Genomic DNA, 26,355 nt, shown 5'->3' with positions numbered 1-26,355 from the left:
ACATGTGCAATTTACTACTATCAACGTTCCAGGCTCCAATGTTATGAGAACAGAATTACAAAATTAAAAGCGTTAAGGAATCATGTTTAAAAAAATAAAACCCAAAGAACCCAAGAACACGCATATTTTTTATACAGTCACACATGTATGTATGTATGTATGTAGCTACATAGGTTTAAGAGGCACACGCAAGTTCTAGCCGGAGCCTTACAAACAGCCCCCATATAGGAGGGTAGCTGGTAAAATTCTTGGGGCAGGACAAATGCATAATAAAAGGTTTTCCTCTTAGTCAACTGTTTTTCCAAACCGGGCAAGAGTTTTGTGTATGTGCTCTGACAAGAAATACGTTTTAAAAATGTCCTTTATTCCCAAGATTTATTAAGAAAGGATAGTCAAGTCCACTTCAGAGTTTTTAAGTTACTAATGTACGTATCAATAACTTATAAATTTGCCCTCGGCATGAGAGTCTTAAAAATTGAACACCAATTTCGTAACGATTTAAAACAACGCGGATGTGAGTGTTTTTGTGTGCTACTAGCGTGTATGAGTGTGTGTGACTTTTCGCACCTAGCACACCCTAACTAACGTGCTCCTTCTCTTTCCTGTTGGCCTTTCTGGCCCACTGTTTAGATTGTGTTACCAATATTTATGGCTCAATGGGGATACATGGCAAAGGCCAGCAGAGGAAAGGCGCGACTTTTGCTTGGCGTGACCGCAACCGGAGCCAGGGCAAGTCTAATCACACGACCCCTTGACACCGCACTCGAACTCGACCAGACAAAGTAGGAGATGTGGGAGTCATGCATATCTAAGCCAAATTTAATGGGCGTTTAACGTATGACTTTCCTTTGAACTTTAGACGCACTTGTTTCTCACACACACACACACAGACTCAGACTGTGTGTTTGTTGTTCATACACATGTCAAGCATCAGCTTTCTGGGGCTGATTCGTATAAATTTGTAAGGATATAGGTGAGTAGAAGTAAAATATAGCATTAAGAAATTATTAATCCATCATCAATTAATCAATAATGAATCATTTACATTTTCTTCTGCATTTTGTTGACTTTTTGCATTCTTTTTTTCTAGATTTTCTTGGAATTCCTGATATTAATCTACAGACAAGTTGCCTCAATCCTTTTTCTGCAATCCATTTCATGTCAAACTGTACTCCGAGATGATGCACTTCAGGGTTCTAGCTTATCTAGGCCCACCTTGGTCAGCTAAGCAAGAGTAAGAGCCATCATTGAGACACCTTTTGGCCTTTATGTTTTGCCAATGTTAATAGAAATTCCTTTTCATATTTGTCATTTTACTGCTTTTAGCCACAATGCAAATAAATTTGTAAATTGGCTTAGTGAAATTATTTGCCATGATCCGCAAATATTATTCGACTTTGCAAAATTTTAATATTCATACATTTTCGCTTTGCTGCGCCATGTAATTAGTTTATGGGGCCTAAAATTCGGACAAATTTTATTACCACAACATACACACAAATTTGTGTGTGTGTGGAGGCTCACTCACTCCTCCCACTCCACCCCGAAAACATTTGCTCGACTGGAGTGGAGTATCGCATCGAAAAATGTACCAATATTCGAAATAATTAAATTAAATATTTTATTATGAAATGCTTACCCTCAGATGCATTGTATCTGGAAGTCATGTCTATGCTGTGTCAGTGTGTGTGTGTGTCTCTGTGTGTGTGTTTGTTGCTCGTCCAAAAAACTAATTATATTTTTGGGGTTTTTCATTGCTTGTCGGATTTTGTTTAGGTAAATAACCATTGCAGCCAATAAATAAATTTTTAGGCGTTTTGTTTTGCTGCTTTTTGCTTTCGACTACGTAAAATTTATTGGATAACATGGATAAAATCGTGTTCATAAATAAATATATATATTTTCCATAGACATATCTACAAACATGCATCATATGTTTATTCATACATACATACAGATATCAACATATTAGATATGATATGCGATTTGTATTCAAAATATTTATTTTTGGCATTTTTTTTTTGATTTGTAATTAAATAAACATTTATGTACATTCAACAATTTAAGAACAAATATATTTTTTACATGAGATTTATTCAAATTAAAGCAAACATATTTCAAATCAAAAACATATTTATCTTTTACAAAAATAAAAATTGTGAGCTAAGAAGAAAAAGTGTTTGAAATAATCATCATCATTGAAATCAAATCATCAAAAAATAAAAAAATAGTCTTAACTGAAATAAATATTAACAAAACGAAATGCCAATTGAATTAAAAATTATATTATAGTTTTATAATTCAACCTTTAGTAGAGAGTTTTAAAGCATTGTTACATAATCTCAAGTTTCATATTTTGAACTATTTATATTAAGAGTAGGTACTAATTAAAAATATTTATAATGTATTGTAGAATCTAGACAGTAGATAAAGATGAAGACATCACTTTGCTTGATTTGAGCTTCAAGAAACCTTTGAAAGATATTCGATACTTTTATAGTGAAATTCCCATTTAATACCTGTATTTAATCGACTCTTAAAAATCTTCTATTATTATATCAGTGGAAACAAAACGAAGTACTCCATATGAGAAAGATTTATGAGGTTATTAAAAGATAAATCTCTTAGATCTCTTGAAAATCTTTTGGCATATTGTCCATATGAATCTTTCTCGATCGATTGTCAAGAAAACAAGGCAAACTGTTCATTGTATGGGTTATAAAATTTGTGGCAGTTGAATGTTACAATTAATGAGAGGCCTTTAACCAATTTGCATGGCCATCATGGAAATGTGCAATGTTACTTACTTACCTAATATATATGTAAGTATGTATGGTGTGCTTACCGCATTCCAACAACCATTCGGACATTCGGATTATAGAGCAATTACAATTCATTTGAAATGCAATACACCAGACTCAAACAGAACTCGACTCGACAAATTGCCACTGAGAGTACCACTACCACTACTACTACGCATGAGTGTAGGCCAAAATCAAATTAATGATATGAATTTCTTATTTGGTAACATTAACGCAACGACTGTAATGCTGATAAGGCTCTGTGCACAGAGAGAGTGAGAGATAGATTCAGATATCGCAGCAGGACAACATGGATACCGTAATTTACGTATGTATACACACACATAGATATGTATGTCGCTTTGGACTTTTGGTCAACGACAAACAGGAAACGGAAGTGCGTCAGCGTTTGCCTTTAGCGTTTGTCTGCTCTTGCTGGCTCTCACTCTTCCGTCTCTCTGCATTGTTGGGGATTTATTAAACTGTCAGGATGGCCCGGGATCAATTGCTCTTACACAGAGAAAGAGAGAGAGCTAGAGAAGGAGTCATCCATACATACGCACTTGCAATTACACATACACAAATGCCGCATTAGTTTCACATTTTTTTTTTCTCCCCACTATCAGCATTCCCTACAAATTGCCTTTACCCACACATGGACATACATACAACTTGGTTTATGCAGTATTCCTTCTACGCATTTGTGTGTGTGTGTGTGTGTGTTAGGACGACAATTAGATAAATACCAAGACACGCATAGTCACTGGCTCCATCTTTTTCTTGTGTGTGTGTGTGTTTTTGTTGCTATTCTCCCTCGGTCTGTTTTTTTTTGCCTCGTTGGCATTTTTCTACACTTTGGCCTTAGTAAGGACCTCCCGCCCTCACTTCACTTCTCCTACCGCTTCTATCTCTGAGTGACTGGGCAGCCAGTTAAGCTGCCATTGTGGTCATCCTTTGTGTGTGTCCTGTCAAGTTGCTGCTGCTTCTTCTCATTGTTGTTGTTGTCTGATAGTTGTAATTGGCCAACTAAAATCATGTGACAAATTAACAGCGCAAAATTTATTGCCTGACCGCCGCCTTAAGCTGTTGATGAAGAAATATTGTGTGTGTTCTCTCCATTTTCTCCTCCAAACCGAACCCATCTTAACCCCCGCCCCCTTGCATCCTAACAAATTGTCACATGTGGCATGAGACAGCATTTTGTGATTGCTATCAAGTCAGCAAGAACTTCGACTTTTTCCAAATAACTTCAATTGGTTTGGCTTACCTGAGGCAATTATAATGATATACTCAGTTGAAGGTGATCAAAATGAAATACATATGTATCTATGAAGGAAATGCTCTTTGAATAATGCTAAGTTAAAGTTTCATCTACCCGAAGGCACTTGAAATTGCAGCAAGTATAAAATTAATAACTAAATAATCTAAAGAGGGGAATTTGTGAAAAGTTTTTGCTCAAACTTTAACTAATCTGCGGAAATTCTATTAAGATAAAGAAGAACTTTTAAAAGAGGTAGGAGATGAAGTCTATCTAACTTTTAGCTGATCCTAATAGTATATACCTCATTCGAAAAGGAATTTAATTCCCTAACGTTCATAGTTCATAGCAAGAAGGATCATAATTTCGATTGGCCCAAAAACGAAAACTAAAAATAAATAGAATATTTCTGGTATTTAAGTTGTTTTTAAGGATTCACAGGTGTATCGACAAAATTGGCGGAAGAGGACAAACACTGGAATGGCAAGATTTGTAGACTGTTTTTTTTTCATCAAGATAGAAATTGAAAATCAAAGTTGAAAAATAAATAATGTGGTAAATTCGAGTTCATTGGTTTAATGTGGAGAGAGACCTACTGAATCATGGAAATAATTAATAAATAAATCATTTGTTATAGTTTTTTTTGTTCCTTCTCTGTTCTTTTGTTTATGCAACACGTTGCAAATTGTTGGTTTTAATTCATCAAATATTTCATTTATGTAGAAATTTGCCTGAGGCTTTTCATGAATTACGTACACCTTCTATATACATACATATATAAATACATACATCGATTTGTATTTGTGTGTGTGTGTGTATTGTTTGGGTCTCTCCTGCTTGATTGTTGTCGTTGATGCTGCGGTTGGTGTTGTTCTTGTTGTTGTTGTTGGTGTTGTTTCTGCTGCGGCTCAAAACATTAATTAATGCGCCTGCAGCCAAATGACGCCATTTTGTATGAGTCGCTGTGTGTGCACAGCTGAGTTGCAGATGGGTTACTGGACAGAGAGAGAGAGAGCGAGAGAGAGCAGACCGGAATACAGGAAAAGTATGAGCAGAGTCCGTGCCGAGCTATGTTGTGCCGTGTGGCAGGTGGCGGGGCACCTGCAGGCGAAACGGGAATTCATTGGACCATGCAAAATGCGTTCATGTCTTATGAACAATGAATTTTAGATGCCAATGTGTGTGTGTGTGTGTGTGTCTATGTGGGCATGTTTTTTGGCCTCACTCACATACACGCATGCACGCACACACATACAGATACACAAACACACACCTGTGCAAGCAAACATGTTTTGCAGGAATGCCAACTGCCGCCAGGCAGAGCAAAAGACCGACGACGATGACGACGACGACGACGACGACCAGTGGGCAGTGTGCAAGAGCAAACAACAAGGACACGGGGACTAAAACTAAAAGCGACATGTTTTTGCACGCTCGAATGCGAATTGGCAAAACAACCACAGCATCAGCATCAGAATCAGCAGCAGCAGAGTCCACCAGCTGGACCAAAGGTATGGACGCGTGCCATTATAAAGGATCACGAATATTTTACCCAACTAATTGCTAATAAACTTTAAAATTAAACTCCATTTATTATATAATCCAGAGATGGATCTAGGGCTGTGAAATGGCAAACTCTGCCCCTTAAAATATGAAGTAGACTAGGAAAATTGTATTGTTTTCAATAAGTTTATAAATTTTCGTAACTTAAAAATTGCCTTTATCTAATGTTTGCTTCAAGAACTATTTCTTATTTCTTTGGAGGTTTAAAACTTTCTTAGTATGTTTCGAAAAGCGACTTTTTGTATTGCTTATTGCATATTTAAGGGAGCAAAGTTTCCTTTTTTCATAGCTCTACATCCTGTACTCTATAATCTTGTCATTATCTAAACTATGACAAAAAAAGGAAGGTAATTCTGTTGTCCTCCTCTTTGATGTTCTTGCTCATATATTGTGCCACGTCTATCGCTTGCATTATTTACACACTTCTTTTTGATGTTTGCTTAGATAATAGCACACCCTCAATCCTTAATCACGACTTGGGTCCATCTCTGGTTGAGAATGGCAACAGCCGCCGCAATTAACCACACAAAACCTGCAATGCTTCGAGCATTTCCGCTCGACCCTAGAATGTATTCCTTCTTCTTCTACCCTCAAACTTCCGTTGCCGGTGCGCAATTAAATTAAAATTGCCGCCAGCCAAATGGCGTCTGTGGACAAAAATTAAAAAAAAAAAGAAGAAATATGCCCGACGTTTGCACCAGTCGCATAATAACTGGTCATATGGTTCACGACTTAATATTCCATATAATTAATTCCTCAAATCAAATTGGAAATGGCTCCCCAGTTTCACTTGTTTCTAAGTGTTTGGCTTGGATGTTAAGAGATTGGATTAAAACTAGGACAAGATGCTAAATATCCTGTGATCGTCATAAAGAGAAGTACTATCAGTATGATGACTATATAAGAACTGCCATATCTTGCAACACACTGAACTGGACTTTTAAAGCCTAAGTTTAAACTTGGCTTAATTATCTCAGGATTGATATTGTAGCGATTCCACTTTACTTCTATCCTATAAAATATTTTGAAATTTAACTTTAAGTGCATATGTTTATTCCCATTTCCATTTGAATGAGCTGTGATTTTTGCCTAGCTCATTTCAATTAGCTCTTGGCCTTGACTTGACTCTATCTTTGCTGTCAAGCCAGCGTAATGGAGCTCGGGATGAGGCCAAACTGATTTACAAACAGTTCCGCAAAATATTCTTCAGTGCCAACTCCGTTAACCACGTTGCATTTGTAATGAAAGTGGTGCTTGAAGAAAATGGAAAATTTATTGCGCTGACAGTTATAGGGTCCCATAACAATAATAAAGAAGAGACAGGAGAGGGAGAAAAAAAACAGCAACTGCAGCTGCAGCACGGCACAACAGCACAAGGATAGGAATAGGATCGTCATGGCGTTGATGATGATGGCAATGATGGCGCGTTGATAGCTCAACGAGATGCTACTTCAAAGTCAACTTCAATTGCTGTTTCACTCAGCAAAGGACATTCATTGGTTTGCCTCCTGCCTCCACGTTGTCCCTTTTGCCTTTACGGCCATGTCCTGCTGGCACTAAGTGCACTGCCAATGCAGCCTTTTTGTTTTTTTCTCGTGGCTCCGTCTCTGGCCTCAGCCATGGACCCCACGCTCATCAGTGTCGCATTTGGTTAATGGCAAAAAAAGAAGAGCCGCCTGTCATAAATGTGTTTTGACTGGCAAACGATGGCGTCTATATTGACAGCCTGTCCGCCATTTTGCCCTATGCAAAACAGATGCCTGGATTTCCTCTGTCCTGCTCCTGAGTGTTAAGTACGCCCTATGTATCCTTTGTGTACGGCTAGTTAAAGCCATGCGAACGGTGTTTTAAGCCAAATTCTAACTTACTCCCTAAGGTGGACATAAAGAAAAGGCAAAGGTGTCTCTGATGAGACCTAATAATCAACACTTTGAAATCATTATTACCAATCAAACAAATTAACAAATTCAAATTAGCTTAAGTTCGTATTTAAGGCATATATTAATATTTTCGCTTATTTTTCCTTGCCATATTATATTATCACCCATCAAACTGTATAACTATGTATATAAAAATTTCTCAGCTGAAAAGCAATCGCTATAACTCTGTAAAATCTTCCTATCACATATAGCTTTAAGAACATTGTACTATCAAAGAGCAATAAAGCAAATAATGAATTGAAATTGAATTGATTTCAAACTTGAAGTGGGCTAAATTCTTTCAAAATTGAATATTATTACCAGTTTGGATTTTCAAGAAATGATAGGTTTCATTTTCTATTTTCTACTGACTTACTGATTACATTTACACTGATTGATCTGTCTGTCTATATCCATGTTCATAGATATAATCATATCCCGTTTGGCTAAATTAAGAAGTACGTACCTTTGACATACTACGATAATTTTAAAAATTTCTACGAGTCATGTGCAGTTTTTTATGTCTCTTACAAATTAGAATCTTACATTGTCAATACTTTCACTAAATTATGGACAATTCTTACACAAAAAGGACTTTCCTAAAACAACTTGGGCCTAATTGACAAAAGATGACCTAATTTTTATTTTCCTCAGCTTCAGCTTTAGTCTTCAGCTTCTTAGTTCCATCTTTTCTCTCATCAAATAAATATTTTGTGAAAGTTGTTTAATCGCTTTGGCATCAAAGAAAAGTTTATAAATAGTTTACAATCGAAAATTTTCCATCTTTTTGTAAAAGGTTAGACAATGTATCGGTTTATGCTTAATGCTAATGCTTCAAAAGTTTTTTCTCGTTTTTTTTTCGAACGTATATGTATATAAATATTTTTTAAAGACTTTTATTGTGCAGCTTAATGGGCGTTTTGTTGTTCGTTTTAGACTTTTTGTATACATTCACACATATGTACGTACTATCTGTATGTGTGTTTATAGCATTGAGGGTGTCGATACCCTTTCACCCCACTGTGGCTCGTAGAGGGTTTTCTTTATGGCACAAACATGTACTGCTAATGCATGACTCTCGTGTTTTGTTGTTGCCATTTGAGGGAGCTCAAAAAAAGGTGAAATAGCCACAGAGTCATACAAACAAACTCAAATTGAATTCTTAAGTGTTGCACACACACACACACACACTTAGACATACTCACAAACTCTGACTTGATTTCCCCCTTTCCTCGTCTGCCATCGTCTTATATCAAGTGGCTCTAAAATGGCATACTTTAGGATTTTCCAACATGTTTTGGCTTACAATGCAGCAGCAGCAGCTTCTTAGCCATCATTTAGACCATTTACTTTCCATTTAATATCGAGGTCCATGCCATGCGCTAAGTTTATGGCCAGCTGATCTGTGAGAATCCTTTCAGGATTCTTGGCCACGTACAATCTCAGTCTTTTTTCGCTCATTCCCTCGTAAATACAGCCAACACAGCAAATTATGAATTATAGTTTTCTTTAAATAAATTTCCTTGCGTTTCGTTTTTCACAATTCTCTGTGCTTTTCCTTTTAATTTTATTTATTTTCCTGGGCGTTGTCTCAGCGACAGTCTCAAAATTTACGATTTCGACTAATTGCAAGAGGCCATAAATTTTCCAACTGCTAAAAATTATGTGTATAATTTGTTGTTTAATTTTTTTTTTGTCTCTTTTTTGGCTTGACATCTTGCAGTTATTTTATTTTATTTATGCTTCATAGGGCGGAAGTGAAAATCACGGGAAATCGAAGCTCGAATATCAATGAAAAGTCAACATTTGCGAATATGAAAAAATATATAAAATAATTTCATGAAAAATATGAATGTCTCTTTGTCTAACTAATTAAAGTTTTAAACATCAAAAGGCTGGAATAAAATTAACTAGGAACTTATGTTAAGAAATGGATAATAGGTAATTCAATTCTTAACTAATAGTTAAATATATAAATTAATCAGCTGTAATAAGACGGTTAACTTAATTGAAAGAATTGTTCTATATATTGCCAACCAAGTCGAGAAATTGTGTTACTTATGTATAAAACATTTTTAAAAATTAGTGTTTACAATAAGTTTCATTTTATAATGCTGAAAATTCTATATTCCAATTAAAAACTTGTTGAATGTTAGTCATTTACATTGTCTACTTAGTCATCAATTTTGATGTGGCCTACAAAGAAAGCTTTGCTTCTTTTTAATCTTGCGTTAAAGGGGATTTAGCCATATTACATTGTGGCAAACATCATTTGGTTCTGCTCCATTCATCTGGTTGAACCATGCTCCGATGCATCCTGAAACTGTCACTCGTTATTTGCATTTACAAATACATCCTTCGCGAAAATTGTCTTGGCATGTTTTGTTACACGTTTAAATGTCAAATACGCAACGCTAAACACAATTTCTAAGCAATTCGCACAACATGCTGTATGCCACACGGAATCGCATAAAAATGTCAAAGTTTTGTGACACCAAGCAGCATCCCATTCCATCCCATTCCCTTGCCATCCACATTGGCCTGGTTGTTGCCATTGTCTGTGTGAGAAATGTAAATTTTATCTTTGGGTAAAACTAACTTTTACAATTTCATTATGTTTCATTTGCATCAAATGCAAGTGCAGCGTTGTTGCATGCAAATTGTGTCACGCCTCCACCCATCGGTGGGGAAGGGTAGTGGGCGTGGCTGTGGTCGTGGCATTGATAATGTCACCTCGACGCAGTGTAAAATTCAGAATGGTGAAAGAAAATTCAAAAGGATTTTGACAGAGGAACTTTTCTGATTGCCTAGCTTGCAACAATTGTTAACGCTTGTTTGTCACCCGTTGTTGCAACAGGACATATGTGTGTGTGTATCTCTGTGTGTGTGTGTTAACCTTGTCGAACTTGTGATAATGTCTGTTGTCCTCTTTTAACTCGCTGGCAACATTTGCATTATTGCACAAAACCTGCGGGTCGAGTCTCATTTTGTGTGTGTGTGAGTCAAAAGTTTGCCCTTTTGTTTCTCAGATTCTCAGGACTGAAGGAGCCATTTTGTCATTTACGAAAGCATTCCAAAAAGGGGCTCAAAGAATCATTCTTTTCATGTGTGTGTGAGAGAGGAAAATTTAATATAATTAACATTAACAGTTGTTGCGATTTGTTGAAGCGGCAATGCACATTTACCTAATGGCAAAGTTTGTATGTATTTCCGTCCCTCATATATACATATACTTGAATTAAAAATTCCCTTTTAAGGTCTCTTTTTCTTCCTCCTCGTGCTCTCGCAATCGTAATGAGGACCTTGCTTGCTTGCTCCTTTCCCATTGCTCGCAACGTCCTATTAACATATGCTTTTTGCGTACGCCTCTTGACAGAAAAGAAGATTTCTTATTCTATTAGTCGAGGGTCCTGGCTTATAATTTAATTGGACCATGCGCACACTGCTTTGCTATATTGGATGATGACAAAACTAACGCATTTCTGGTTGGTCTTTTTTTTTGCTATTTTCCTTTCTCATTTTCATTTTCTTGCTTTCATCTCGTGTCTAATGAGAATGTAGTGCCCTGGACATGGCAAAACGTGAAAAACCAAATGGGATGATGGCAAAAACGACACGGAAAAACGCATAAACTACAAACTTTTTTGGAGTTTTCACGAAAGGTTTCCTTTCAAATTTTTTTTTCATTTATTCTCCTCTGCTGGGGGGATAATTAAAACGCAAAAATTTATGGCAGATAGTGGCTTGTGTGTGTGTGTGTAGATTCTGGGAGGTTTTCAAAGTCTTAGATAGAGCCAGAGCTCACCCCAATTCGCATAATGCACATGAATAAGAATTTCCATTAGGGTCGCCTCAAAGCTGAGGTGCGTTACTTGAGAAGAGCAAAAGAAGAAGAAGGACGACAACTTGAGCTTAATTTGTGCCCCATCCGCTATTTTGGTTCTCAAGCACTATCTCGCCATTGTAAATTCCGTCTTTCACACCTGTTACATGCAATTATCCTTGCCACACGCTAAGAAGTAGAAACTTTGTGCTTACTGCACTTTGGGCCAATCTTTGACAGAGCTTCATTTCCGTACCAAGCTAGAAAAGCTGCCACGGAAGGAAATGAGTTTCGGATTAGGACACGAATCGTGTGCAGATGCAGGTGCAGGGGCAGGAACTTGTGGACTGGCTGGCTGGCTGGCAGCCAAGGAAAGTGACGGGACGAGGTGCAGCAGCATTGCGGGTGACCAGCCAACCAGTCAAAGTGTAGTGTAAGTAGCCTGGGCTAAGTGCCACCGCCAGTAGAGTGAAGCACGCACTGATTGCAAGTGAAATGCATGTGAAATTAACCTCGTGCGCTGCTCGGTTTAATTTGCACTCGATGCTCTGCCAGTGGAAAAAGTTGTGCACACTCTCTCGTAATGCATGCCAATGGCAACACTCACACACACACACACACAAACAGAGAGTGTCGGTTGGTATCTCAAATGTAATTTTCTTTTTTACTCATTTGCTGCCTGACTGGCGGCACTGATGGCTGATGGCATGGACTTGCTTTCCCCCCCCCACCCATCTTCCGACTGTCCTTTTCCATGCACCTTTCAATATCCTCAATTCCCACAATTCCCACTCTTACTTAACACTTTCCTCTGTCAGAGTCAAGTTGCGTTTGGAAAAACTAAAATTGTTCAGGAAGTTGTCAAATGATCTCTGATGTGTTTGTCGAGGGTGAAAAAATGATGATTGAGTTAAATGAATAATGAAAATAAGTATTCCTTGATAGCACATTCCATTGACAATAAGGGAATAATGTATTAGTTTCTTTTATAATGAAAGCCTGAACTTCTAGTCATAACTTAGCTAAGCTTTCTATATTCCTTTTCGAAAACCTTTCGAATTACTTAAAAGATATTAAGCAAAGCTTTATTTGTTTTAGGAGCATATCAAATTCAAGACTTTTTTATTAAGAGTTACTAAGATTTAATCATGGAATGGTTGTGGTTCAGAAAGGAAATTCGGATCAAAACTAAAGTGTTAGCCGTTTTCAATAATTTTACCTTAATTTTAAATTTAATCTGTATTTCGTTAATTTATATCAAATATGCTTATAATCTTAGCAGATTTGTTAGTTCATCTAGAAGCTTTGTTTAGTAAAAGTAAAAATAGAAAATTTTGAATATTCTTTGAAATCTTTTTTGACTCTTTATCATTTAATTATCAATTGAAAATGATTTGCTTAAAATAAGTAAAAGAAAACTTAATCGGAAAAGGAATTTAGTAAGGATTATCTTAAATTTTAACCGCAAGAATAGAGTAAAAATTGGAAATGTATATTTTTGATGGCTTTGAGCCTTGTAAATTTGATGATGGCCAATGGCGAACTTAATTTGCCTTCCACTTAATTTGCATACTACACAAATACATAATACATATATGTATGTCTGTGTATGTGTGTGAGTGTGTGTGGGTATGTATTTATGTATGCATATAAGCTGCTTAACTGTCAATACTTTTCTCATTATATATCGCACATAAGTATATTTCGGTTTTAATGCATGCTTAATAAGTATTTGGGTGGTATACATAAGCAATGAGCATTAAAATTTATTTCATTTGCTATGCAATTCACAATTCATCTTCGTCATAAAATGCAGCGAAAAAGGGCAAAGTGTCGGAATGGATAGGGGGATGAATGAGGAGTGAATTGAGGAGTGAACTGAACTGGACTGGGAATTCGCGGCGTTTGTCCAAATGCACAAACATAAACTATTCATTTCAGTTCAATAACAAAGCGGGCAAAAGCCTGAAACAACTGTCCATATGCAAGCCACATATGTACACTCACTCACACAGAGAGAGAGGGGGTTTGTGTGTGTGTGTGTGTGTGTGTGCGAATGCCATTTGGTTATTCGCCGCATTAACGAAATCAACATTTAAATTGCAAATTGTGTGTATTTTGATTGAAAAATGCCTCGTTGACGACGATGGAGAATCCACACAGACAGAGAATATCCGATATAACAATGCCTGATTCTGTGTGTGTGTGTGTGTGGGAGTTGGGTCCAGGTTGTGCTTGGTGGTGGGGTGGAGGGGAGAGGTGGGTCTGGAGTTTTGCTGTTGGCAGCTGCTGTCTTCACACTTGCCCGCATGCAATTTGCTGCTCTTTTGTCCAATAAAAACAACAACAATTTCATGCGCATTAATGTGCGACATTTTGAGAAAGGGTTGGAGAGTTTGCGTTAAGTATATCTACACATATACATACATACGTACATACATACATATATGCTTGTGTGTGTGCGTGTTTGTGTGTGTTTCACTCAATGCGCAAAAGTGCAATAAAAATGCAAAAGCGAATTCGAATTGATTGAAACGAACAGAACAAAACGACAAACAAACATACACACAACAAACGCAAAGAAAAACGAAATAAAACAACAACCAAAATTTATAAAAAAAAGAAAGAGCGAGAAAAAAATAAACCCAAAAAAGACAAAAAATTATTCATTAACACATGCGAAAAATACAAAAGGAACATGGCTATAAATAAATAATTGATAAATTGCAGATGAATTTTCATATTTAATGATGTTTGAGTGGGCATCCACTCGCTCACCCACAAGAGCCATCCGGTTATGTGTGTGTGTGTGTGTGTGTGTGTGTAATAATGTTATGTTAAAATATACGATTACCATTTGGATTCCTTTTACGACTCAAGTGCGTGTGGCATGCCTCACCACCAACACCACCAAAAGAACACACACACATCGCTACAATGTCGCACCACGGTGCGTATGAAAATTGATTGTTGCTTTATTTATGGCCCCGCACTTGGAAAGTAGACATAAAAAATTAACGCAAACATAAAATGCAATCATGCAGCTTGCCCCGCAACAGCAAACACAAAAATCTAGCGAAACGAATGGGTAGGTCTACATTTGTCCATTTGCTTGATTTGGTTTTACGTGCGCCGAGAGACAACCAACCAACCAACCAACCAACCACCCAGTCGCCCAGCCAGTCGGCCATCCAGACAGTCATTCATTCAGCCTATCCAACATTAAGGTCGCCTTCTGTAATAAAAAGCGTTAAACTTTGCCCCTAACGAGCATTGCTTTTACGATCTCGAATGCCTTGCGAAAATTCTATATTTGGTGTCAAAGAACTTCTTTGGTCCGCGCTCCTTTCCGTATGTCCCAATGCACTCATATGAGTAAGAGGGAATTTTTTGATGTCCTTTTAATACCTTGACACTAAGAGTATCCCATAGCTTGAAAAAAACTTTATTACTATCACTTCTTTGGTTATTTAATTTTTGTTTTGCTAAATTGATTCTTCTTATTAGATCAAATCTTTATTAGGAATAGAAATGATTAAGAACAAGCATTAACCTACACTTACAATCATTTATAACTAAGTTAGTAATGTTTGCACAATTTTAATATGTTTTACTCATTGTCTACCTTTATTAAGTATTTGAAATCCAAGTCTAGAGTCAAATGTATAAATATTTGACTTTGTGTGCAGTTAAACGATGACTTAATGAAGCAATGAACCCAACTAGAAACAATGCAGATTTAAAGCCTTGTGCACTCTCATAATTTCTATCATCCGCAAGCTCAGATAATCTGCCCTGTTGCCCGAATACCAGAAATTGCCTCGGCCCAGTAAAATATGTAATTAAACGTAATGAGTGTAAAATGCTTCTGTCCTTGCTATTTCTATTGCTCTTGATCCTTCTGCTGCTGCTGCTGTTGCTGTTGCATTGAATCAGAAAATTAACCAGACTCTGAGTTGGGTGCAAATGCTGTCAGGCAAATCAGTTCATTCATTTGTCAATTAGATGACAATGGACCAACGACTTGAGTACAATTTCTATTCTACACAAAAACAAAAACCAAATATAATAGCATTTCAAATGTGTCTGTGTGTGTGTGTGTGTGTGTGTGAAGCAAGAATTAAGTTAAATCAGGATTTGTAATTTGGTATCGCTGATGAAATGCATTTCATAAATATTTATTTGAAAAAGAGTTTTAGGATTAGCCTCGAGTAAGGTAGGAAAAAGGGCTTACGAAATTGTCGTTTTTTGATTTAAAATCCAATAATTTTAAAGTGCAAACATTATGTTTCTTTCTGTAATGGATGGTTAAGAAAAGCTGCCAATATTAGCTCCTTAATTTGAAATCCTTCGACTTGTATTCCATCCGCACTTTTGGTTTAATAGTTCTCTGTAATTGGAACGCAATAATTCAGCAGTTTGCTTACCTAAACGCCCATTTCTCACCTGCAAAAATCCTATTGAAATAGACGCATTGCTGAAACAATTTACGCCATAGTCGACGAAATAATGAAGTGTTTAGTTGATTATCTAAACTCAGGGTTCCGGTTCGCACAAACAACTTAAAAAGGGCCTTTTTTCGGGGAGGAGTTTGGTTAAATCGTTTGTTGGCTCTATAGTGAGCAAATAAACAACTTGGCCATAAAGAAAAGTTTTCGTTGAAAATTTAACAAAGTTTTTTTTTGTGAATCGGTCGATGTTACACGCAACAACTACAGGTTCATGATGGGGCGTGGCACGCATTGTCTAAATGGAGCCTTTTTGTGCATACTTTTAGGCGCAACGCATTTGCATTGATAACCGAAATTGTTATAGATATGCACTTTTGTGTTTCGTGCAGAAAGCCCATATTTCAACTGAAAATCAAACAAACATCCTTCCAAATACCTATCGACACACACACACAACTGCATAAGCTAGTATTGTTGGACTGCACTAAGCAGGTGAACGGGTGGTTAGACAGGTATGTGTAGATGTTTGGGAGGGGGAGGGGGCGTGTGCGTAGAATAGGCACCTTGACTTGGTTGCTTACCCCGCCATTTGCTGGGATGTCTTAATTAAATTTGATTAGCTGTGTGGGTAAATTAGTTAGTTTTGCATGGGAATTGATGCGCCTGTTGAGTTTACCGACTAATTGGCTAATTGATTGATTGTTGAAGTTGAATGTTTCACGGTAGCCCAGGCACAAGTAAATACAATTATCCAGACAGATGGCAAGTAACAGATTGTAGTTCCGATTTCCTAATTGCACTTAAACAACAAGCTTATGCTTGAACTAGACTGGTCGCTTATGATTCAAAAGGAGTTGGAACTTATTAAAAGAAGGCGTCATCAGAGGGGGTCGTGGCTAGGATACTACTTTTATTATTAATATCAGTATAGGATATAGTTTTGAACTATATTTTACAAGCACTAGCCATTATGGCCTTCAACTAAGATGTATCCATACAGTACCCTGAAGTTCGAACCCTGATCCTCGTTGTTCAATTGCCTAATTGACTAGGCCTTTAAGATAACTCATCTACCTAGGGCTGCATGTGGCTATAATACCACTTTCTCACGACAAAGAAATCGTTTATGAACACGTCGGTATATCTAAGATCAAAAAATATAGTTAAAATTTAGATTCAATAGTTACCAAAACAGAGAGATCGTTTCTATCTGGTAATCCTTGTTGCCCCATCATTTAGGCAAGCTAAATAATCCAACTAGACGAGTCCAAATTTTCGCCACCATGAAGTTGATAAAAAATGTATTATCAGCCCACTTGAGCGATGCTTCAATTTACTGGCGCAGTTTCAGCGGGTCTCTTGCCCTTTCTCTTTAATCCCCCCCTCCCCCCCCCCTCGTAAAATGCTGTTTTGGTTACTCAGGCACTGTCCAATTTTGTCCAGGTCTGCATAATACATATCGAAATAACCTTGGTCCGAAATTCACCAAAAGAATAACTGTGCATTGTTTGCAAAGAACAACTTTGCTTTTTGCCCCGTTCTTTTGCGAATGGTTAACTCTACGAGAGTAGATTGTGTTTGTGTGTGTGAGTGTGTTTCGTAGGATGGAAAGGGTCGAGGAAAAAGTGCTAAAGTTTGGGCTGCGCGCATGAAATTTCCACTTTAGTTGTGTTTTGCAGTAAATTTACTTTCCTTTCCTTTCCTCTCCTTTCGGTGCACATTTCAGAGTACATGTACTTCACATCCCTTCACATGCCCCCTGCCCTACACCCTTGGCGCGTGCTTATTTCGAGTAGTTGAAATTATTTTATAGTATAAGAAAGGAAAAAACTTTAGTTTTTTAACTTTGCCCGCCCGGTGGAAGTCAGGAGACCGCTGCTGGTCCTGCTGCTGCTGCTGCTGCTACGTTCTATCGTTCTGTTTTTGTTTGGTTTTTCTTTTTCCCTTTTTTCATTGCACTGCTTGTTGTTGTTTTCATACCCCGTTCTCTCTGACAAGTCCTTAGTCCATTTGGCGTCCGCACGCGCTTTTTGTTTTAGCATATTTATATTTTAATAAGCATTCTTGCAGCTGCGCTCTGGCGCCTTCTTTCGATGCTTTGCGTAATTTTACTGCAATTTCTGACAGTTTTAGAAATCTTTGTGAGCAGAACTTATGAACCAAACCCAAATGCGGCTGTCAGTAACAACTGGCTGAAAGGCATTCTGAAGCAGCAGAAGCAAACGAGGAACGGATGCAACCAGTCAGCCAGGCTCCCAGGCAGTCAACGTGGCGTATGATTGTTATTAATTTCATATTATATAGAAGCAGCGAGCAATGGTTTTGCTTCTTTTTTTTTGCAATAAGCAATAAGCGTCGGCTGAAATGATATTTAATGTCAGCGAAACTGAAAAGGGAGCTGAAGACTGCTTGAACTGTAGGAACTTCACTTTGGAATGCATTTGAAGTGCCTTTACGAGAGCCTTATTAAGAATTGTTTAAGAAAGCAATGGCCCATTCAATTCACATGAATATAAATTCAAATAAAGTTGGTAAACATGGATAGAAAATTTCTCTGGTATAGAATTAATTGAAATTGAAATGAAAATCATTATATGTATAATCGTATGCACGGGCCAAAATGAGAAATCCATCAAAAAGCACTCCCTAGGGATTCTAGCCACACAATTGTTAACCAGTTACACTTTAATACAATGTGTCTGGCAGTTGGAGAATGAAAGCGTTTTTGTTTATGGCTCTATCTATCTACCTACCCCGATGTCAATGAGGCGGGGGGGGCCCTTGTGGGTTTCGGGGTGGGGGTTTTGGGTTTGTTCGAGCCATTTTGTTTGTAACAAAATATAATCATAAACGTAATTTAATCGCGCCAAACCGCGTCTGTCACGTACTTGCCAACAACAGAAACACACACACACACACACATACATAGACACATTTACACGTTAGCAACACACACATACACGTAACTAACATTGTTGGCAACGTTGACAGCAGCAATTGTTGTAATAATTCAATAGACAAGCCATTCCACAGTAATGTCGATTGTTGTAGGTACACTATGTGTATGTGTGTGTGTGTGTGTGTGGTAAATTCGCTACGAATCGTTTGCAACCTGCCAAATCTAATGATCGCCCCAACAGTTTGCCCATCTCTCCCCCTCAAGTGTGTGTGTGTGTGAAATGAATTGATTTTGCTGGCCAAGCACGTCATAAAACTATTTCATATTGAATTAAATTATTTTCACTACACATGGCCAGACAATTGTCTGCAACTTATTTGTGCCATCACAATGTGAACAATGCCATGGAACTATATACATATGAAATTCTAATTGATACATACTTGCCCAACGAGATTAAACATTCTGTATGGAATGTGAATTAACCAAAATGGCCAAAAAGGTTAGCAGAGAATTACACATAGTAACATGGGATAATTTTCATACCAATGTGAATATTTATTTTCCTAATGCTCATGTAATGCCCAAATGTAAGTATATAATTGTTATTACAACAGGATAATATATGCTAGTGTAATGTGATATCAATTTTCAAATTTGGAGAATTATTTTCCGTCAGTAATAATAACAAAATTTGCCTAAAGTTAAACAAATATCTAGTTTCCCCAATTGTTAGAGAAAATAACTTACAATTAGTGGAATTTCATTTTGGATTGTTTTCTAAAAATATATTGAGTTCCATTTGCTAGACAATTAATGTTACTTTGCGTAACTTTTGTATGCAATTTAATATTCAACTATTGTTGACTATCATTTGATTTTGCTGAAAAGTTTAGAGGGGATGTTGATGAAAATGGAAATAGGAATGGGGCATGGCCTTCTTCAAAGTCAGCAGACATTTTGTCATACGCGAATCAGTCACGTGTGCTGAGAATCTAAACGATTTGGGGCCTGCCACAGCCACCGCCGGCTGTGTGTCTAAATCTTTTGTTTGTTACCGCGCGTTGGAAGCGTCGTGAATGCGCGTAAATTACGGCTGACAGAAGAGACAGAAACAGGGAGAGAAAGATGCCTGTGGATGCCAGATTCCATGAAAGGTCTGCTCCGACTCCTCCGAACCGTCATGCGCCTACCTCTGCACCAGCAGAACGAGGCTGTCGATTGCCACCCATTGACACAGAAGTCTTTACGGGAGATTATTTAAAATGGCCCACGTTCCGTGACTTGTTTACAGCCATCTACATAAGCGATTCGCGAATTTCCCCTGTTGAAAAGCTGTACCATCTCCTAGCGAAAACGAGGGGTGAAGCCAACCTCATTGTAGCAAAATTCCCGCTTACAAATGATGGTTTTGAAACGGCATGGAATGCACTTAAACAGCGTTTCGAAAATAAGCGACTTATCGTGAACAGCCAATTCCGAGCACTTCTTGACCTGCCTCAAATTTCCCATGAGTCCGGAAAAGCATTACAGGATCATCAGAATGCTCTGCAGGCATCCATTCGCGCTTTTGAGCACTGTGGCCTGCCAGTAACCACTTGGGGAGGCATGTTCGTATTTTTCTGTTCCATCAAATTGCCAAAGAATACCCTTTCATTATGGGAGCAATCTCTGGGAGACAAGACTGCCATTCCAGAGTGGCAAATGATGGACGATTTCCTCACTGAGCGGTTCCGTACGCTCGAAGCGGTGGAAAATACAACTGCAATGGCTATTTCGGTTCCCACATCGAAACCTCCACGAAATCCGATTCCAGCCACCCGAAAGGCTAATACATTTGAAGCCAAGGTGACCACCAAACCAAAATCCTGTGATCTCTGTATGAAGGAGAATCACCCGGTGCGTCGATGTCCCCGCTTCCTTCAGATGACGGTGCCAGAGAGGGTGGCATACATAAAGAAAAAGTCCCTTTGTCTGAACTGTTTCGCAAGAGGACATCAAGTAAAAGATTGTCCGAGTCAGCACAATTGCTTCACGTGCAAGGGGCGTCACAATACGCTCTTGCACAAGGACGCCCGACCGGAGAATAATCCAACGTCGGTCCCAGCTCAGCCCAGTTCGCACAATATTGTCCGGACTTACTTTACCTCTGAGGCAAGGTCCTCACGAGATAAGTTGCTAGGTACAGCGATCGTGGACCTTTGGCACAAGGGCACTACTTATGCTTCACGGGCGCTATTAGACCCGGCTTCTGAAGCCAATTTCATATCCGAAAGAATGTTCCGACTCATGAAGTTACCATTCCAAACTGTCAGGGCCGAAGTGACAGGCATTAACGGAAAGGTCAATAGAACCTTGAAGGTCTGTCACATAAGCATTCGGTCATCGCATGGACCTCCAGTCCAGATCGAGATAGAAGCGTTTGTCTTGTCCCAAGTTGCTGATGATTTGCCGTCATGTACGATAGCCCAAGCCACACTGGAAGGAATGCCCAATATTCCTCTAGCCGACCCCTCCTTCAGATTAAAGGCAAAGATCGATCTACTCCTTGGCATTGATGTAATACCAGCGGTGACTCTTTCCGGCATCCAGACCGAAGTGTGCGGATCTTTAATGGCTCAAGAGACGAGATTCGGTTGGGTCATTTCAGGCCCGTTGCAAGGGGTCCCCGTCAGTTCATGTGCCGCGTTCACCACGAGGGTCGCAGTTAGCAGAGAGGAGGGACTTGAAACTCTTCTCACAAGGTTTTGGGAGGTGGAGGATCTACCGGGCAAACCGGTAGAAGATTCTGACTCTGTTTGCGAGGTCAATTTCCAGAAGACCACAAGAAGAGATGTTGCGGGGAGATATACGGTCTCACTTCCGTTTCGAGATCCAACCAACATCAACCTTGGTCATTCCAGACCAGGGGCATTGGCTCAGTTCCTAAAAAACGAAAGCCGACTCCTTAAAAATATTCCGGCAAAAACTGAGTATGACGCCGTCATCCAAGAATATTTGGACTTGGGCCACATGCGTCAGGTTCCATTTGACGGCACTAATAACAATTTTTATTTGCCACACCATGCGGTTTTCAAGCCCGACAGCACCACAACAAAGGTACGGGTAGTTTTTAACGCCTCTAGCAAGTCCACCAACGGAGTAAGTCTCAACGACATACTTTACCCTGGTCCGGTACTTCAGTCCGATCTCACTACTCAGATTCTCAAGTGGCGTTTTTTCCGAGTAGTTTTCAATGCCGACATCACAAAAATGTACCGCCAAATTATGGTCGATCAAATCCACACGCCATTTCAGAGGATCCTGTTCCGAAATAAAGAGGGGCAACTTGGTGATTACGAGCTGAATACCGTCACGTTTGGCATTAACTGTGCTCCGTTCTTAGCCATCCGAGTACTTCAGCAACTCGCAAGTGATGTACAATCCAAATTTCCTTTGGCTAGCGATATTATCAAGTCCTATATGTATGTCGATGATGTCCTGGCAGGGGCTCATAATGAAACAACGGCAATCGCAATGGTCAATGAACTTCAAGACGCTCTTGGTTCAGCTGGCTTTCCCTTGCGCAAGTGGACATCGAATGTGAAGAGCGTGCTCAGTTGTATTCCAAAGAGTCATTTACTGAATGCTGATTTCCTCGACATCGAAGAGGCCAGCACAGCGAAAACACTGGGAATCCGATGGAAAGCGACTACGGATGAGTTTTATTTTGTCATCTCACCCCAAGATGTCAAGTCAGCTTATACTAAGCGAGAAGTCCTCGGGCAGATCGCCAAGCTATTCGATCCCGCTGGCTGGCTGGCTCCCTTTGTGATTCAAGCCAAGGTGTTTATGCAAGAGCTCTGGTTACAAGAGCTAGGGTGGGATGATCAATTGCCCAGTGAACTCCATCACAGGTGGCAGGATTTTACAAAGAGCTACTCCTTCCTTGACCAGATCCGAATTCCACGATGGGTTCTTCATGACCCAAATTCCGACATCCAATTCCATTGTTTTTGCGATGCGTCACAGCGGGCTTATGGTGCCGCAATTTACGTGCGCGTTAGCAATGACCAAGGCATATCATGCTGCCTTCTTGCAGCGAAATCTAGAGTCGCCCCGGTTAAAACGGTTTCATTGCCCCGCCTTGAATTATGCGGAGCTACACTTTTAGCGGAACTGGCAGCTGCAGTTCTTCCGCAACTTCCAGTTGATAATGCGGAGGCTTTTTATTGGTCAGATTCCACCGTCGTACTGTCGTGGTTAAATAAGCCACCCTGCACATGGACAACGTTTGTCGCAAATCGGGTAGCAAAGATTGTGACGGCAACAAATGACGCCCCATGGAATCACGTTCGTTCAGAGGACAACCCAGCAGATCTCCCTAGCCGCGGCCTGAGTGCGCAGGAATTGGTACACAAGGATTTGTGGTGGCACGGCCCACCATGGCTACGGGAACCACAAGAGTCCTGGCAGCGAGCGACACCACTCCCACTAGACACTGCCTTGGAGAAGCGGGTAGTGAAGGTCCACGTCGCGATCGCTAAGCCAGCCAACGAGATATTATCTCGTTTTTCCAATCTGGCACGTGCCTTACGAGTGATAGCATATGTGATCCGTTTCGGCAGAAGGTGTCGTAAACTGCCAAACGATTACTCCGGGGAGGTGACCTCTAGCGAGATCAATCAAGTACTCCAGGCGTTGATCCGAGTCACTCAGCGTGATTACTTTCCGACGGAACATCGGTGTCTACAGCAGAAGAAATCTCTGCCCACGTCTAGCACCATTCTCAATTTGAATCCTTTCATTGACGCATCAGGTGTGATCCGAGCATGTGGGCGCGTGCAACAAGCAGCGGCCCTTAGTTACGATGAGCGTAACCCCATTCTGTTGCCAGTAGTAAGTCCGTTGTCCCGGCTGTTGGTGCTTTTCACGCATCAGATCTCTCTCCATGGGGGCAGCCAACTGGTAGTCCGTCTCATCCGACAGAGATACTGGATTCCAAGACTGCGGAATCTAGTAAAATCGGTGGTCAATTCATGCAAAGTCTGTGTGATTTATAAAAGAAGGCTGCAATCACAGCTAATGGGCACCCTTCCGGCCCAGCGAACTACTTTCGCACGTCCTTTCACGACCACCGGTATAGATTTTGCAGGTCCTTTCGACATCAAGAGTTTCACCGGCCGCGCTTGCCGCATATCAAAGGGATATGTGTGTGTCTTTGTTTGCTTTTCCACCAAAGCCATTCACCTTGAGGCAACTTCGGATTTGAGTACCGAAGCATTTCTGGCAGCATTCGCTCGCTTTGTATCGAGGCGAGGGTGTCCCCAGCAAGTGCAGTCCGACAACGGGAAAAACTTCGTAGGTGCATCCAGAGTGCTTGAAAAAGATTTCCTAAATTCTACCCAGCAGAAAATATTATCCCACTACAGCCATCAGAATCTGTCCTGGCATTTCATCCCTCCCGGGGCACCACACATGGGAGGGTTGTGGGAGGCTGGAGTTAAGAGTTTTAAAACTCTGTTCTACAAGGCCACTTCCAACCAAAGGTATACTTTTGAAGAGTTCTCTACGCTGCTGGCTAAGGTAGAGGCGTGTTTGAACTCGCGGCCGATTTCTCCTATGTCTGAAGACCCCACCGACTCTTTAGCTTTGACCCCAGGCCATTTCCTAGTTGGCGGTCCATTGCTATCCGTGACGGAACCTGAAATCAAGGATCAGGTACCGTCTATCATTAACCGGTGGCAGCGTCTGAAGGCCGTGAGTCAGCATTTCTGCACCCGATGGAAAGACGAGTATCTGAAGGAGCTACATAAGCGCAATAAGTGGCGATTCCCTTCTAAAAATCTTGAAGTGGGCGATCTGGTGGTACTCAAAGACGACAATCTTCCATTTAATGAATGGCGTCTCGGGCGAATCCACCAGACACACCCTGGCAGTGACGGCAATGTCCGCGTCGTCGAACTGCTTACCGCTCGCGGTATTGTGAAGCGTCCCGTCGCAAAGTTGATCTTTCTTCCTCCAGAAGAAAGAATTCAAACCCATTACGTAAAACTACAGTAGCGTCCAGCACTTGGTCCTTCCTCCCAAGGAAGAAGGGCCGAGCTGCCAGTAGTAATATGTGTTTTATCGTCCTACATTAATCCGCTTTCTTCATTATTTGTCCCGGCAGCTTCCTGATATTCGTCAACCTAGATCCCGTTTCCATGGCTCCGAGACCGCGTTCAGTACAGGCATCGAAAGAGGAGCGCAGATGTTCGCGAGGAACTGAGTCCTTCCGTTGCCGAGTCTGTCGCGGAATCCATCCTCTGAAGCGATGCCGTCGCTTCCTGCGGCTGAACGTGGAGAAGAGGATGAGGGCAGTGCTGGCGAATAAGTACTGCGCCAATTGCCTGGCCCACCAACATTCCGGAGGAAGCTGCTTAAGCGGTGATAAGTGCCGAATCTGTGAGGAGGATCACCACACGCTGCTTCACTTCCATGAACAGCCACGTCGACGCACTCCAAGCTCCGTCGTACGCCGAGTCACCCCCGAGTCCTCCAGACGAAGGGTCGCGCCAACGCCAGCCTCCGATCCGAAACTGACCTTGACCACACTGCTGCAGCACCGCAATCCGCATCTGATGCCCACGGCGATGGTGCGCATTGAGACGGAGGGAAAAACCTTCGACGTGAAGGCCCTGGTGGACCCTTGTTCTGCGGTATCGTCGATGGCGACGTCATTGGCCACGGCCTTCAAGTTGACAGCCGTCAATATAGGGGCAGAGAAAGCGGTGGCAGCAGTGATCCGGTCCCCAATCAGTGAAGGATGGCGATTGGAGGCGATCCTGAAGGTGGTCGATGGCTTGTGCTGCCGCACTCCAAGCGCTCCGGTGGACCCACAGATCGCCAAAAAGTTTGAGGGCATCGTCCTGGCGGATGAGACGTTCTACCGACCGTCGTCAGTGTCTCTGGTCCTGGGCGCGGATGTGATCACGGAGGTCATGCTAGAAGGGAGTCTACCTGGGGTTGGCGGGCGGCCGATTGCGATGCGCACAGTTTTTGGCTGGACCCTGTCCGGAGCGTGCCATTAAACTGCCTGGGTCTTGCACTCCTGCAAGGGGGGGAGCATGTTTATGCCCAACCGGGCAACACAAGGGTTAAAGGAGGCGGAAGCTTTCACCTCGCGCCGCTCTCCCGATGGTGCCCATCGCTCTCCCCACGAAAGAACTCCCCACACTTCGCTCCAAGCGGGGCTTGGTGCCCTGCTCTTAATTAAGCTAGTTTTAGTGTCAAACTTACAAGTGAATAAAAAAGAACATTGAAGTGAGATTGCTGCAGTGCCCAATTTCTTGAAGGAAGACATTTTAAGGAAAAAATTCATTTAGCTGCCTACTTAGGAAATTCAACCCCCCTACGAATACAGTCGGTAAGGCACAGCAGCGAAGATCTAGCCGCGATTCAGGACGACAATACCCTTTGCCTTATCTGCGATAAACCAATTCAGTATAGGGCGCAGCTACGGAGCACTACTTGTGGTCATCACTTCCACATAGCGTGCTTCAACATACGCGTCGGTAGTAGGGAAATTTGCCCCACTTGTGATCAGCCGTTACAGAGTATGGAAGGAGACGGAGCTGAAGCACTTAGTGGGGGACCACAGACCAGCCATCAGGCAAGAGT

At 40.6% G+C, this 26,355-nt stretch overlaps 1 protein-coding gene across 1 annotated transcript; it reads left to right on the top strand.

The window, feature by feature from the left end:
* Positions 1-5,346: 5,346 nt before the first annotated feature.
* LOC124460577 lies at positions 5,347-25,766 on the top strand. The gene is made up of 5 exons (XM_047011660.1): positions 5,347-5,430; positions 5,523-5,570; positions 20,737-22,315; positions 22,796-24,698; positions 24,866-25,766. Exons 1-5 carry the CDS (start codon positions 5,347-5,349, stop codon positions 25,764-25,766), a joined length of 4,515 nt encoding a protein of 1,504 aa, XP_046867616.1.
* The last annotated feature ends 589 nt before the right edge of the window (positions 25,767-26,355 follow it).

Source organism: Drosophila willistoni, chromosome 3R, assembly GCF_018902025.1.
Source record: "Drosophila willistoni isolate 14030-0811.24 chromosome 3R, UCI_dwil_1.1, whole genome shotgun sequence".
NCBI lineage: Eukaryota > Metazoa > Arthropoda > Insecta > Diptera > Drosophilidae > Drosophila > Drosophila willistoni.
Note: the sequence above shows the minus strand (reverse complement) of the source record. Positions and strands in the feature narration are given on the sequence as shown.